This window comes from Alexandromys fortis, unplaced genomic scaffold, assembly GCF_014885135.2.
Source record: "Alexandromys fortis isolate MF-2015 unplaced genomic scaffold, M_Fortis_MF-2015_v1.1 scaffold_21, whole genome shotgun sequence".
In the NCBI taxonomy this organism is placed as follows: Eukaryota; Metazoa; Chordata; class Mammalia; order Rodentia; family Cricetidae; genus Alexandromys; species Alexandromys fortis.
In genome coordinates, this window is record NW_026067905.1 from 15,413,172 (window position 1) to 15,429,479 (window position 16,308).

Genomic DNA, 16,308 nt, shown 5'->3' on the forward strand with positions numbered 1-16,308 from the left:
TTATTGTTGTTTAAGGAATAGAATAAGTAAAGATGAAAAGAATGGTAATAAGGCTAAATACAAATTAGGCAGCTTCAGTCCTTCTGCACAAAAGCGCAAATGACAGCCTGCTAAGTTCTCTGTGTTCTTGGCAGTGTAACCATGGTTCTGCATCAGTAAACCCAGACTCGCCACGCTGCTTTCCTTTGAGTTTTTACTCTTCAGTCATCCATCCTTCCCGGATCAATTTTTCTTTTTTTTTTTTTTTTCTTTTCTTTTTTGGTTTGGTTTGGTTTGGTTTTGGTTTTAATGAGTTATCTTTTATAATTTATTTATTATTATTTTATGTGCATTATGTTTTCCCTACAGGTATGTCCATGCAAGGGAACCAGATCCCCTAGAATAAAGTTTCAGACAGTTGTGAGCTGCCATGTGGGTGCTGAGAATTGAACCAGTGCTCTTAACCTCTAAGCCATCTCTCCAGCGCCTTGTTTTTTTGTTTTGTTGTTGTTGTTGTTTTGGGTTTTGTTTTTGTTTTTGCTTTTTTTGAGACAGTGTCTCTCTGTGTAGCTCTGGCTGTCCTGGAACTCACTCTGTAGATCAGGCTGGCCTCAAACTTAAAGATTCGCCTGCCTCTACTTCCCGAGTACTGGGATTAAAGCTATCCACCACCATTGCCCCGTGCCACCTTAATTTTCCATAGTGGTAGGTCATTTCATGCAGTTTTGGAGCCCACTCACGAATCTTTGAATTGATGTGACTTTAAAGGGAAGCACCCTTTAGCGTCAGATCTTCACAAGGTCATTTTGCTTCAGACTGAACAGTGCAGGCAGAGCACGTGGGAGTTCACTAAAGTGCCAGCCAGTTGTTGGAGACCAGACTTGCAATGTCAGGACTTTAGAAGCTGAGACAGGAATATCAGGAGTTCAAAGCCTGCTGCAGCTACACAGGGAGAGGCCATCCTGAGCTACATGAGACCGTCCAGGTAGACATAGTGGATTCACATCTTACTTGAGAGAGCTCAGCTAAGACATGAAAAAGTGAAGACAAAGAGAATATGGGCGTTATTTCCAAAACCATGTTCTCCCCAACAAAGGAAGCATAGGTGTTTGGTTAGGGAGTCTAGACAGATTCAGCCCTGGGATCAAGTTAAGAGGTCACTCCTGAGCATTCTCAGCTAAAGGTCATACTGTTTTTAAAAAACGATTTGTTTCTTTCTAGTTTATATGTCCGGGTGTTGTGCCTGTATGTATGTATATGCACCACATGCATGGCTGTTGTATGTATTTGCCTGTATGTGTGTATGTGCATCACGTGCATGGCTGTTGCCCTAGGAGCAGGGTATCGGGTCCTCTGGAACTAGAGTTTCAGACGATTGTAAACCACGATGTGGGTGCTGGAATCAAACCTGGGTCTTCTGCAAAAGCAACAAGTGTTCTTACCCACTGAACCATCACTGTAGTCCCAGGTCATAATTTTACAAGAAAAGATGGGAGAACCATCTGGAGGCACGCTGAGCTCACAGTCATGGGGCACTTATGAAAGGATTAAAGTGGCGGAAGCGCCTCTGGGAATGCTTGCCTTGCACAAGAAGGTTTCTCCTGAAAACAAAGGGAAGGGTACCAGGCTGCTGAGATGGCTCTGTGGGTAAAGGTGTTTACGACATCCCCAAACCTGATGATTTGGTTCAGTCCCTAGAACCCACATGATGGACAGAAAGAATAGACTCCCCAAAAGTTTTCCTCTGACCTCTATACACATGTTGTCTATCTGTCTGTCTGTCTATCTGTCTGTCTGTCAGTCTCTCTCTCTCTCTCTCTCTCTCTCACACACACACACACACACACTTGTATATATACATCATTATCACTACCACCAGTTGATGTCTGGTACATGCTAGGCACGCTATCTACTGAGCTATGTACACAACCCTGCAGATTTTTTTTTTTTAATTTTCGAGACAGGGTTTCTCCGTAGTTTTTGGTTCCTGTCCTGGAACTAGCTCTTGTAGACCAGGCTGGCCTCGAACTCACAGAGATCTGCCTGCCTCTGCCTCCCAAGTGCTGGGATTAAAGGCGTGTGCCACCACCGCCCGGCCCTGCAGTAGATTTTTAATAATTATTAATATGAACAGTTCTTAAGCGGTGAACTGGTTGAATAATCACCTAAAAAAGACATTCTTACTTATTTTTCTTGTCTTTCAGAGAAATCAACTTTCCTGTAATTGGTCAGTATGTGGATTACCTGGTTAAAGAACAGGGCGTGAAGAACATTTTTGGTAAGTCACCTCGTGAATTCTCTGTATGTATTTAGCTCAAGTCTTAGCTAGTAGTAGACCTCACCTGACCAGGACCTCTGGGCATGTGTCAGAGGTTATAGTGGAACCTGCTGGGATAACTAAATGTTCTGAGTGTATAGACTCCATAATACTAGGTCTGCAGATTCCTTGGGCGTATCTCATTTGACAGTGTGCAACAAGCATACTGTTTTTATCCCCATTTAGAGACAAAACTCTCTAGCATAGAGATTCTTGAGATCATGAAACCAAAAGGCAGTAGAATAACAGCAAAGCCTGCTTAAGTGATACTGTAGCTGGCATGCCTTTAGTGCCAGCACTTGAGAGGTAGAGGTGTGGATCTCTGATTTCAGGGCCAGCCTGGTCTACAAAGCAAGTTCCAGGACAGCCAGGGCTACACAGAGAAACCCTATCTAAAGACCTGGAGAGGTAACTCAGTGGTTAAGACTCTTGCTCTCCTTGTAAAGGACCTGGTTTGATTCCCAGCACCCACATCAGTACATGTCACAGCTTGGCCTCCCCATTATCTTTGATAAGATAAAGGTAGAAAGAAAGCCCACGAGGCTCCAGAGGTCCTGAGTTCAGTCCCTGGTAACCACATGGTGGCTCACACCCATCTAATAATGAGATCTGGTGCCCTCTTCTGGCCTACAGGCATGCATGCAAGACCAAGTCTTAGGTAAAAATGGCCAAGAGGCACTTCCCGCTCCAGGCTCCATCCTCTGTTTATTCAGTGTGCCATTTCCTCTCAAGCAGGGGTTTCCTACCCTCCACCTCCAGACTCAGGGTTGGAAGAACAAAAGGCACTGACTGGTCCCACTGACTGACCTCTTTGTTTGCAACAGTGAATGGCACCACGGGAGAAGGCCTGTCCCTGAGTGTCTCTGAGCGTCGCCAGGTGGCAGCAGAATGGGTGACACAGGGAAGGAACAAGTGAGTAACTGCTGGGATGAGATGCAGTCCATGGGCAAGGTCTAGACGGAGCAAGGCTTTTCCCGTTGTCCGAGCCCTGCCACCTCCCCGTCAGCTGCGGGGCAAGATCAGGGGCTCTGAGCCTCCCACACATGGCGAGAAGCAGCCTTCCCTTCTCCATGGAAGGGTAGCCAGACCACAGAGCACACCTGCCCCCTTTCATAAACTGTCTCTCATCCACCTTGAAGGCAAGTCTTCTCCAGGTTCCTGTCCTTGGACTGGGAGAGAGAGAGAAGGGGAAGGTGACTTGCTAGCGTGTATATCATCCCTCTGTCAAGGGATATGGTTTCTATGGCTGTGATGAAACCCATGACCATACAAGCCTAACAACTGGAGTTCAATACCACCCCCGGTACACATACAGGATTATTGAATGTCCCTGGGTCACCATGTGTGTACTGAGAATCAAACCTGGCTCCTCTGAAAGAGCTGCCAAGTGCTTTTAAATGCTGACCCATCTCTCTAGCCCTAAAATAACTTCCTCCTCGGGCCAGTTTATCTGCTAAATGAGCACAGAAAATATCTTCATGCACTTTTTAAAACTGCACTGCCAGGGATCGAATCCAGAGCTGCTTCCTGCACGTTAGGCCAGCGCCGTTCTCCTGAGCTCTAGCTCAGATATCTCTGGACTTTTGTATTTTTCATTTTGAGATAAGGGTCTCCATAACTTCACAAGGTTTACTTGAACTTGTGATCCTCCTGTGGTTGTTGGGAATTAATTATAGACCTGGTGCCACTAGGACCTATTTTTATTTATTCTTGCCTACTTTTTAGTTTTTAAATAATATTTTTTAAAATTCCTTGAGAGTATTACATAATGTATTTTTAATTTTGTTATGATTTGAAGACAAGGTTTTAGTAAGTTCCCCAGGTTGGCCTTGAATTTGAGGTCCTCCTGCCTCCGCTTTCCAAGTATCAGAGCTCACAGACCTGTGCCACTAGGCCCTGTTTTCATTTATTCTTGCCTAGCAGTGGGGTTTGGAGTTTTTGTTGTTTAGTTTTGTGTTTGTTTTGATTTTTTTATTATACTGTATGTATATATACATGGCATACACATACATGTACATAAACTCCTGTGCCATGGCATGTGGATAGAGGTCAAAGGACGACTTTGGGGAATGGGTTCTCTTGTTTCATGTTGTGGGTCCCAAGAACCATGATAGAATTGATTCAACTGTTGTATTAGTCTTGAGGCTATTAAGCCAGCACAACAGGATGGTGCAGCCGTTCTGTGTTCTTCTAAACTCCGGGCGGTTCACACTGCTTCTCTCTCGCAGGTTGGACCAGGTGGTAATTCACGTGGGAGCACTAAGCTTGAAAGAGTCACAAGAACTGGTATGGATATTCAAGGGGCCTTCATTCTTATGCTAGAATTCAAACCAGTCCTATATTTGGCTGGAAGAGATCAAGTGTGGGACTGCTGAAGCAGGCACGGGGCCATGGAAAGGCAGTAGCTCAAAAGAAATGGCAACTGGAAGACAAGAGACAAGGGAACTTCTCTCAAATAGAGCTGAGGTTGGCTGTAAATGCAGAACTTAAGCCAGCATCAGTCTTCTCTGGGGAATGAGAGGCATCGCCATCTGCTGGACAGAAAGGGAATAGGCCGTGGGGCTATCCTGGAGAATGTTTCTTTTAGAGGTTCAAAGCCAGTGGTGGTAGTGCATGCCTCTTCCCAGCACTCAGAGGGCAGAGGCAGGAGGATCTCTGTGAGTTCAAGAGCAGCCTGGTCTACAGATCGAGTTCCAGGACACCCAGGGCTACACAGAGAAACCCTTTGAAAAACCCAAAAACAAACAAAAAACAAATATAAAAAACAAAGTTGTAAACCAGAAACATATCAGACCACTGTTCAGCAGAACTGTAAAAACTGTCTAGATACAGTCTTCAGCCAGGACATAGGATCAAGGATGCAGAGACTCGGGTCACTCTGGGTTTAGTGATTGAGCTAGGTTTGCGCAAAAAGCTAGACAGAAGCCAGGCATGGCGGCACACACCTGTAATCCTAACTTCCCAGAGACTGAAACTGGGGCATTGGGAGGTAGAAGACAATGCGGGCCACACAAGAGAAAACAAAGCAAAAGTAGATGGTGATGGTTCTGAGGCCGGGCGAATTAATTAAGAAATTAAAGTACAAAGAGGCTTTAAATTGTTTATCAGAAGGCCCAGTCCCCGTACACCTGCACATTGACTGTGTCCCCAGGATACTCTAGCTCCATGATTACACGGTTTTCGTCTAGCCCAGTTCTTCGTGAAATGTTTGTTCCCTTACTATTCGGATTTAATGTGTAATGGCGGTAAAATATTCGTAAATAACTAAAGAGATGGGTAGGGAAGCAACTCAGTTGGTAAAGCACGTGCAGCAAGCAGGACAACCTGAATTTAGACCCTGGGGAACCACGTGAAATGATGGGTGTGGCTACAGTGCCTACAACCCTAGCCTTAGGCTGGGTGGAGACAGCAGATCTCTAAAGCTCAGTTGTCAGCCAGCCCAGCCCACTGGATGAGCTTTGGGTCCAGTGAGAGACTTCTAAAAAGTAATAAAGATAAACTGGGTGGTGGCGCACACCTTTAATTCCAGAGACAGGCGGATCTCTGTGAGTTTGAGACCAGCCTGGTCTACAGAGCGAGTTCCAGGACAGGCTCCAAAGCTACACAGAGAAACCCTGTCTTGAAAAACCAATAATAATAATAATAATAATAAATGAGGAGGAGGAGGTAGTAGATGCCTTTAGTCCCAGTACTTGAGGGGCAGAGACAGGTGGATCTCTGTGAATTCCAGACCAGAGGGTCTACACAGTGAGATAAATTACACAGGCACACAGTGGTACACAGACATACATATAGACAAAACGCCTATATTCATAAAATATTTTAAAAGTGTTATGAATGCCCAAGGAGAAGAAACGTCCTTTATACTTTTCCCTGGGGGAATTCAAGAAGCTGTCAAAGCATGGTGCTATGTATCTTTCGTGATATATATAATCTTTTTCTTCTTAACCTTTCTCATCTGCATTCCCAATTTGTAATGTCAACTTGAAATATGACTGTTATACCATCCCATGGGAAAGATAATACCATTGAGTAGGCAGAGCAGTGGAAGAAAAATTATACAAGCAGGCTTCTCTGTTAACAGTTGTAAATGAGCTGCTTGTGTCTTAGCAAAGTGTCTTTGGTGGCGTGGTAGGATTTTGTTGTGTGTGTATCCTGACAGAAATCCAAGTAGCCACGCAGAGTGGCACGGGCCTATAATCCTTGTTTTTCAGAAGGTGAAAAGATTAGCCTAGGGAGCCTAAGTGTGGAGGAATATAAGTTCAAATCTGGTCTACATGGGAGCTCCAGGCCAGCCAAGGCTACATAGTGAGACCCTGTCTCAAAAAAACAAAAGCCAGCAACATAGATTCTGGGTGATCAGAAAGATGATTCAGAGATTAAGGACACTGCCTTCCAGAGAACCCCAGTTTGATTCCCACATGGCGGCTTACCACTGTCTGTAACCCCAACTCTGGGGGACCTGACACCTCTTCTGGTCTCTGGATGCCTGCGTACATGCATGGACACACATAAAATAAATCTTATAAAAAGTCAGTGAGTGAGAATAAATCCAGAGAGGCAGTGAGATGGCCCAGAGACAGGTATGCAAACATGAAAGTAAGCACTCAGCTTACCTACACCAGGTGTCTCTCCAGCAACCTGGGACATTCCTGGAATGACGTTTTAATTCAGCAGTTCTCAACCTGTGAGTCTCAACCCCTTGGGGTCACCCAAAGACCAGCAGGAAACACAGATATTTACATTACGATTCATAACAGTAGGAAAATTACAGTTAAGAAGTAGCAACAAAAACAATTTTATGGGTCGGGGGGTCACTCCAACATTATTATTATTATTATTATTATTATTATTATTATTATTATTATCGGGTCACAGCATTAGGAAGGTTGCAAACCGTTGTTCTAATTAAATGGTTTAATCTTTCTGTTCTCTAGAGAGGGCGACAAATATGGAGAGGTTGTTGCTGAACTCTAGAGTTTGTTGGTGGGTATAGGGACTGTGATCACTCACTCTGTTATGGTCTTTTCTTCCTGTAAAGGCCCAGCATGCAGCAGAAATCGGAGCTGATGGCATTGCTGTCATTGCACCTTTCTTTTTCAAGTCACAGAGCAAAGGTAAGTAAGCACCAGTGGCCTTTTTGAGAGCCTGCTCCAAGGCCACCTCCAGGGAATGCAAAAAAAAAAAAAAAATCCTTGAGGGCCCAACATTTCTATCTAAGGGGTAAGTAAGAAAATGCGCACTTTCCAATGGTAACTTTCTCCTTGACTTCATCTTGAAAACTCTCTTTCTGGAAATCTGTCTCTTTCCACACAGCGACATAACCCTTCTGTCTCCATCACACGGCTCTCCTACTTCCCCCTCTACAGCAAAGCCTCTGGATGAGTATAAACCACACTTTCAGGGTCACACAGCACTTCCTGAGGTAAACAATAAGAAACAGAGCCAAACTGATCACAGTTTCTGTCAGGCTAGGGGTGTCAGGTTGACCGGCCAGTGAGTAATGCTTAGCCATGTATGTAGCCAGGGCTACAAGGAGAAACTCTGTCTTGAAACACTGCCCCCTCCCAAGAAAAAACCTAGTGTTTTCCAAAACGAACTATGGATTTCTTCTTCTATGATGGTTTCTCTGTAGGAACTATTTGTGTCCAAGTATAAGGAAGTGTGTGTGTGTGTGTGTGTGTGTGTGTGTGTGTGTGTGTGTACACATGTGTGTATTTTTTTAAGATAGTATCTCAAGGAGCCCAACCTTCCCTTGGACTCTTGTTTGTTTATTTGGCGAGAAGGGGTGAAACAGGATCTCTCTATATAGCCCTGGCTGTCCTGGAACTCACTATGTAGACCAGGCTAGCCTCATACTCACTGAGATCTGCCTGCCTCTGCTTCCTGAGTGCTGGGATTAGAGGCATGCACCACCACCCCTGGCCTTTGAACTCTTTACATAGCAGGAAATGTTGGCTTCCTGATCTCCCTATCCCCACTGATAAGGGACTATGACCTTTTACTTGGGGTACGGTGTGGTTTGTAGAGTACTTGCCTAGCATGCACAAAGCTTTAGGACCCCAGGTTCTGCATGCCTGAAATCCCAGATCTGAAGAGGTAAAGACAGGAAGATCAGAAGTTCAAAGTCATCTTCAGCTACATTGGAAGTTTGAGGCCATCCTAGGATATATGATATCCTGGTTTGTAGGGAGGAGAAAGGGAGATATTTGTGCAGATGATTAAAACCATAATTAAATCCATAAACTGTCATGAAATGACACCCACTGTTGGCAGATAGAAAACCATCCCTCGTGTAGGTAAATAATTTATTTACTGATAGTTTGGAAATTTAGAATGGACATTTTTTCATGCTATTTTGCAATTTTTTTATGTAAGCAGTTCTCTGAAAAATGAGCAGAGAGATGAATTATTCATAACAACTTGATTTGAAGCATTTCCCGAGTGCTGAGCATGTTTTCGCGGTACGCAGAGAAGAGATGACACATGAAATTGTCTCTCCCGCTTGGGGCTCATCCACAGTGTGAGCCTGGTCTACTCTGTCATCTGCAGTAGTGCAGCTGACTTGATGACCAAAGGAAACCTACTTCCTTAACAGCCAGAGGCTCGCTTCTGCTCTGTCCGGATCAGTCCCAAAAGGGAAAGTGTGTCCATCACTGTTGAGTGTTTATGGTTTGGGCCACCACTCTTTTTCCTTTTTCAAGACAGGGTTTCTCTGTGTGATAGTCCTGGCTGTTCTGGGACTCACTCTGTAGACCAGGTCGGCCTCAAACTCACTGAGATCCGCCTGCCTTTGCCTCCCAAGTATTGGGATTAAAGGCATGTGCCACCACCGCCGACCTTTTCTTTTTTAAGCTCTTTTGACACAAGGGATTTAACCCAAGGCCTCAAGTGTGCTGGTCTGCATACTACAGCTGAGCTATACTCCCCTCTCTTGTTTAAATTTTTAAGAAAATGTCTAAGTTACCCAGGCTGGTCCTGAGTTAATCTTGTTGCCCAGGTGGGCTGTTTATGTGTGTGTGCGTGCATACGTGCGTGCCTGTATGTGTGTGTGTGTGTTTGCGCGCATACATGCATGTGTGCGTGTGTGTGTATGTGTGTAGATATGCATATGCCACACGTGAATGCACATGGCCACAGGTAAGTATGGAGGTGAGGAGACGAGTCCTTTTAAGACTCAGTTCTCTTCCCTTCCACTGTGGATCTCAGGGATCAAACTCAGGTCATCGGGGTTGTGTTACAAGTACTTCTATCTGTGGATCCCTCTCCCAGGCCCTGGCCTTGAACTTCTGAACGCCTCATCTCAGTCTTGCAGGAAGCTGGGATCACAGGCCTACAATGCCAGGCCCAGCTATAACTCCATCTTAAAACTGAGGTTTCTCTCTGTTGCTGTTGTAGAATTGTCCCTGTTGGTCATTGTCACACTTCTGGGGTAAGAACACTGGAGTCTGTCCTGATAGGACCCTGGTTTTCTTAGTAATGTGTAATGATTGTCTCTCCATAGTGGGGAAGTACGTGCCTGGCTTTCCCCACCCCTCTCCCCTTGTGCTGGTGACCAAACCCAGGCCCTTGAGTATTTATACACCTACCACTGAGCTACACCCTCAGCTCCAATTTGTGTGTGCATGTGTGTGCACATGTGTGCAGAGACACTTGCATGCATGCCTATGTGGAAGTCAGAATGTCTTCCTTAATCACTGAGACGGGGTTACTCTCTCACTGGTCTGGAGTTCAGAGTCCGGCTGGCAGTCCTCAAGGATCCACCTGGCTCTACTTCCCCAGTGTAGGAAGTACAGGCGTGCACTGCTGTGCCTGTGGGTTCTAAGGATCTGAACTCAGGTCCTCATTCAACAAGCAAAGAAACAAGAACTGACTAGACCATCTTCCAGACTCCCTGGAACCTTTTACTCTTTTTCTTTCTTTCTTTCTTCTTTTTCTTTGTTTGTTTGTTTGGGGAAAGGGTCTCACTATGCAATACTGGCTAGCCTGGAACTTGCTATGTATATCAGGCTAGAACTCACATACACCCAACTGCCTTCTGAGTCTGAGTGATGGGGATTAAAGGTGTGCCCTACCCTGCCCAGTTTTTTAACAGTGGATTAGTGTGATACACTAGTGTGAAAAACAAAGCAATTATGATTTTTAGTTTTTGTGTATGTGTGTGTGTATGTGTGTTTGCATGTATGTCTATGAACAACAATGTACGTCTGGTGCCCTTAGAGACCAGAAGACAGCGTCAGATCCTCTGAGACTGGAGTAATAGATGGTTGTGAGTCACTGTGTGAGTGTAGAAACCAGATCAGATCCTCTGGCGGACCAGCCAGTGTTTGTAATTGCTGGACCATCTCTCCAGCCCTCTTATTTTGGCCTCAAAAAATAAAACTTTGCTGAAGTGACATTGCAGTCGCACAGTTGAGAATGGTAAGGGCAGTCAGGAGTTTTCAGTTTCTGAGACGATGACTGCATCTCATTGAATGGTTTACTTTAAAAAAAAAAAAAAAGGATTTACTTATTTATTATGTATACAGTATTCTGCTTGCATGTATGCCTACAGGCCAGAAGAGGGCACCGGATCTCATCATAGATGCTTGTGAGCCATCATGTGGTTGCTGAAAATTTAACTCAAGTCCTCTGGAAGAGCAGCCAGTGCACTTTAACCTCTGAGCCATTTCTTCAGCCTCAGTGATTCAGGCTCTCATACAGGAACGCCATTGTTCTAGTCTTGTTCATGTGACTCTTGTTCTTTCAGATGCCCTGATAAGTTTCCTGAGGGAGGTGGCTGCTGCAGCCCCTGCTTTGCCTTTTTATTACTACCACATTCCTTCCTTGACGGGGGTAAAAAGTAAGTATTGCTGTATTTAACTATATTTAACTTTGTTTGTTTTATGTGTCTGCAATACGAGTGCTTTACTTGCATGTGTGTCTGCACCACATGGTACTTGGTGACCACAGATATCTGAAGAGGGCAGCAGATCCCGTGGAACTGGAGTCAGAGATGGTTGTGAGCTGCTATGTGAGTACAGGGAATCAGACCGCCGTCCTCTAGAAGAAGAATCAGTCTTCTTCCACTGAGCCATTTGTCTAAAACACAAATATTGCATTTTTTTTCCTACGTTGTCTCCAACTCTCATATATTCCATCAAGAAACTCCATTTTGGGGGCCTGGAGAGATGATGACTCAGGGGTTAAGAGCACTGGCTGATCTTCCAGAGATCATGAGTTCAATTCCCAGCAACCACACAGTGGTTCATGATCATTTATAATGAGATCCGGTGCCCTCTTCTGATGTACAGACAGAGCACTGTATACATAATAAAGAAAAAAAAAAAGAAGCTCCATTTCATCCCACCCCATCCAACTACACAGGCCGCTGATGAGGCAGCTAAAGTTGTTTCAAATAGAACTGCTCTAAGACCCCAGCCATTCGCGTCACTCTACACAGAGGTCCCTGTGCTTTACAAGAAGAGTGGAAATAAATAAATAAATAAATAAATAAATAAATAAATAAATAAATAAACAAATAAATAAAATTTTAAAAAAAGAGTGGATAAAACTGGGTGTGGCTGCGCAAGCCTGTAATTCATGGTAGAGGCAGGTGGACCAGGAATTTAAGGTTGTCCTCTGCTACACAGCAAGTTCAAGGCCAGTCTAGGATATGTGAGACTTCGTCTTAAAAGGAATAAGAAAATTTGACAGATAAGCCAGGCCACAGTGGCTCACACATCTTTAATCCCCTGCTGGAGAGATGGCTCAGAGGTTAAGAGTACTGACTGCTCTGCCAGAGGTCCTGAGTTCAATTCCCAGCAACTGCATGGTGGCTCACAACCATCTGTAATGAGATCTGGAACTGTCTCCTGGAAAGTGTATATATAATAGAGAGAGAAAGAGAGAGAGAGAAAAAAATTGACAAGCTAAAGCAGGAAGAGTGCCATGAATTTGAAGTTAACCTATCCCCATAATATAGGGGGATATGTAGCATGTATGTAGGATAGCTACATAGGAAGTTAAAGTCCAGCCTGGGCTACAGCACGAGATCCTAAACATCTATAACAAGCACCTTTTAGATCCATATTCATTTATTCGGTTAGTTTTGCAATACTGGGTCTTGAACCAAAGGCATCGCTCAAACTAGGCAAGTAGTCTACCACTAAGCTATATCCCTAGTCACTTCATCGGATCACAGGATGGACCAGGGTGGTCACCTCATCAGATCACAGGATGGGCTAGGGGTGGTCATCTCGTTAGATAAGGCGATGGCCTAAGTGTGGATGAAGATCTAAAGTACGGTGTTCACCTTGGATGTGCACAGCTTCCCATGAACAAAGTATGGCAATGCACACCTATAATCCCAGAACTTTCATGGTGGAGGCAGGAAGAGCAGAAGTTCAGTGTCATCCTCAGCAGCTTTGTAGAGAGACCACCCTCAGTTACAGGTGATCATGTCTCAAAAAAGAAAGATAAAAGAATCCATAGCCCTTTCTTGTAGTGAGGAGCAGCAGTGGGCTGCATCCTGCCACCTGGCTAGCTTTACCTGAAATAATTACACGGAAACTGTATTCTTTTTTTTTTTTTGTTTTTTTGTTTTTTTGAGACAAGGTTTCTCTGTGGCTTTGGAGCCTGTCCTGGAACTCGCTCTTGTAGACCAGGCTGGCCTCAAACTCACAGAGATCCGCCTGCCTCTGCCTCCCGAATGCTGGGATTAAAGGCGGGAAACTGTATTCTTTTAAACACTGCCTGGCCCATTAGTTCTAGCCTCTTATTGGCTAATTCTTACATCTTGTTTTAACCCGTATTTAATAATCTGTGTAGCAGCATGAGGTGTGGCTTACCAGGAAAGATCTTAATCTGCGTCTGTGTCAGGTGGGAAAATCATGGCGACTGCCTGACTCGGCTTCTTTTTCCCAGCATTCTGTTCTGTCTACTCCGCCTACCTAAGCTGCTGTCCTATCAAAAGGGCCAAGGCAGTTTCTTTATTAACCAATAGACATATGACCCTCCTCCATCACTTTCTCCCAATAGCCTGACTGCGCTGATGCTCACTGTATAGATCAGGCTGGCCTCGAACTCAGAGATCCGCCTGGCTCTGCCTCCTGAGTCTGGGGTTAAAGGCCACCTCCCCCAGGCTGGACGCAGTCTCACTATGTATCCCGCCCTGGCTGGCCTGGGAATGTAGACCAGGCTAACCTCAGCCTCACAGAGACTGCCTGCTTTTGCCTCCTGAATGCTAGGGTTAAAGGTGTGCACCACCATGCCCAGGCTGTTGTTATGTAGCCCAGGCTGGCCCCAGAATCGCCTTGCCTCTGCCTTCAGAGTGCTGGGACTGGGAATATAGTCATGTGCCAACATGCCAGCTCGAGACGGTAATCGACAGTGTCTGTTGCTGTGTGCATTGATGAAGTAAGTGTTTGTTGCTCCGAAGTTCGTGCAGAAGAGCTGCTTGATGGGATTCAGGAGAAGATCCCCAGCTTTCAAGGACTGAAGTTCAGTGACACGGATCTCTTAGACTTCGGGCAGTGCGTGGATCAGAATCAGCAGCGACAGTTTGCTTTGCTGTTTGGGGTGGATGAGGTAAGTTATCCCCTGGGCATATCCCAGCTTCACAGTGATCCATTTTAGCTGTTTATGATATGACAGCTCTTCTTGTTTCAAAAAAAAAAAAAGCGAGTCTCTTTGTCTCTTTTTTCCTTAGCAACTGCTGAGTGGTCTGATCATGGGGGCAAATGGAGCCGTAGGCAGGTAAGCACGGCGTGCCCTTTCCCAGTGAGTACAGATTTAAAGTCACTCATCACTGGAGTGCATGGGCTTCTTGCATGTTCGTCCTCTCTAATAGAAGCCATTCCCATGCCATGCATTGGAAAGAAGCTGGGTCATTTGCTCAGCTGGTGCAGTTTGCCTCAGTCAGGGAAAGATGGACCCTAACTGAAAAGGAGTGGCGTTCTCTGCTCCTCTCCCTCTGTCCCCTCCCCTCTGCTCACTCTGGCTTTTCTATCAAATGCTGATGAAATGATCCTCAAGCTTTAATAGGAGGGGGGGGAGGAGAGAAAGAGGGAGGGAGGGAGGGAGGGAGGGAGGGAGGGAGGGAGGGAAGAGGGAAGAGCATGGAGTAGTGACATAAACCTATAATCCAGCTGTGAAAGGTAGAGGCAAGAGGATTAGGATTTCAAGGTCATCCTCAACTACGTGGAAAGTCTTTAAGAGAATCTGAACTACTTGAGACTCTGTCTCAAAACTGACAGCAAAACAGAAACACTTTAAGTAGTGGTCACTAACAGGTTCCTCCCCACACAACCCCATCCAGAAACCTGATAGGGGTCACCTCATCCATCACAGGATGGGCAAGCCAGATCAAGCCAAATTGAAAAAGTAGAACAAGTTTATTTGAGCAAAGCAACTAACTCCTGGGCAGGTTCCCCACTCCCAGAGACCCAGGCCTGGGAAGCCGCGCCCACAAACAAAAGCAGGGAAACTTTATAGGTTGTAGATGAGGAGTGATAATGCATCCACCACAGGCTGGGGTTGTGCCCATGTGTGATCAAAAGCTGAGCGTTTGAGGTGGGGGACTTATTGGGTGGCTAGAAACTTCAGGAGAGGAAGCTGCAGTCGCCGCCAAGAATGCAGAACTGGGCTTTTTGGCACCTTTCTTGTGTTCAGAGGCTCTCAACAGGCAGGGTTTGGAGAAAGAGGAGGGAGGAGGGGAGGAAAGGGAGAGAGGAATGGGGCAAGCTAGAGGTTCCAACCACACATCGCATGTGATGATCCATGCTTTTAATGAACTGAGGTAGGAGGATAGCCATGATTTTGAGATTATGATAGCTGATAGACTATTTCAGAGAGAGAGAGAGAAGGAAAAAGAGACAAGCAATTGCCGGCTGCTCTTGCAAATCTTATCTCTGCAGGCTCCTACAAGCACATGATACACATAATCTCATAAGACAAAAACATATACACATAAAAAATAATAGTTTTTTTATTTTTATATATTTTTATTTTTTCCATTCAAAAATTTCCACTTCCTCCCCTCCTCCCATTCCCCTCCTGCTCCCCCACTCACCCTCCTCCCTCCCACTCCAGTCTTAAGAGATGGCAGGGTACCCTGCCCTATGGGAAGTCCAAGGCCCTCCCTCCTTCATCCAGGCCTAAGAAGGTGTGCATCCAAATAGACTAGGGTCCCCAAAAGCCAGTGCATGCAGTAGAAACAAGTCCCAGTGCCGTTATCAATGGCTTCTCAGTCGGCCCCCATTGTCAGCCACATTCAGAGAGTCGGTTTGATCGCATGCTCGTTCAGTCCAAGTCCAGCTGGTTTTGGTGAACTCCCATTAGAACAGGCACAATGTCTCAGTGGGTGGACCAACCCCTCGTGGTCCAGACTTCCTTGCTCATCTTCTCCCTCCTTCTGCTCTTCAACTGAACCTTGGGAGCTCAGTCCAGTGCTCTGATGTGGGACCTCCTGGTACAGGAGCAGGGCCTCTTGCTGGCCCAGGACCCTTCCAGATGGACCTCCTGGTACAGGAGCCAAAATAATAGTTTTTAATCTTAGAAAGGAAAGCTGTGTTATGTGATAGTATCCAGTGTAGTCAGGTGAGGCAGATGAGCATGTGGACTGAAGGGGCCCAGGGACCCCATCTTTGCAGGGTCTCCTGTTAGCTCTGTAGACCCCGATGGTCAGTATCTTGAAGCTAGAGTGTCAGAAGCTTAGTTACAAATGACAGAAATCCATTCAAACTAGCCCCTGTTTAAAAAAAAAAAAAAAAAAGAAAAGCCAGGCAGTGGTGGCACACGCCTTTAATCCCAGCACTAGAGAGGCAGGCTGATCTCTGTGAGTTCGATGCCTACCTGGTCTACAAGAGCTAGTTTCAGGACAGGCTCCAAAGCTACAGAGAAACCCTGTCTCAAGAAAAAGAAGAAGAAGGGAGAAGGGAGAAGAAGAAGAAGAAGAAGAAGAAGAAGAAGAAGAAGAAGAAGAAGAAGAAGAAGAAGAAGAAGAAGAAGAAGAAGAAGAAGAAGAAGAAGAA

General features: G+C 45.4%; 1 protein-coding gene across 3 annotated transcripts in view; it reads left to right on the forward strand.

Annotated features, from left to right (window-relative positions):
* The window catches only part of Npl (N-acetylneuraminate pyruvate lyase), a 39,479-nt gene that overhangs the window by 12,026 nt on the left and 11,145 nt on the right, over positions 1-16,308 (forward strand). For 2 of the 3 annotated variants that reach the window (XM_050135359.1, XM_050135358.1), the window contains 7 exons: positions 2,184-2,257; positions 3,121-3,208; positions 4,525-4,582; positions 7,338-7,413; positions 11,046-11,138; positions 13,695-13,864; positions 13,986-14,032. In XM_050135359.1, coding sequence (XP_049991316.1) covers positions 2,184-2,257; positions 3,121-3,208; positions 4,525-4,582; positions 7,338-7,413; positions 11,046-11,138; positions 13,695-13,864; positions 13,986-14,032 — 606 coding nt within the window. The remainder of the gene's footprint in view (positions 1-2,183; positions 2,258-3,120; positions 3,209-4,524; positions 4,583-7,337; positions 7,414-11,045; positions 11,139-13,694; positions 13,865-13,985; positions 14,033-16,308) is intronic. The other variant, XM_050135360.1, reaches the window with a different exon arrangement.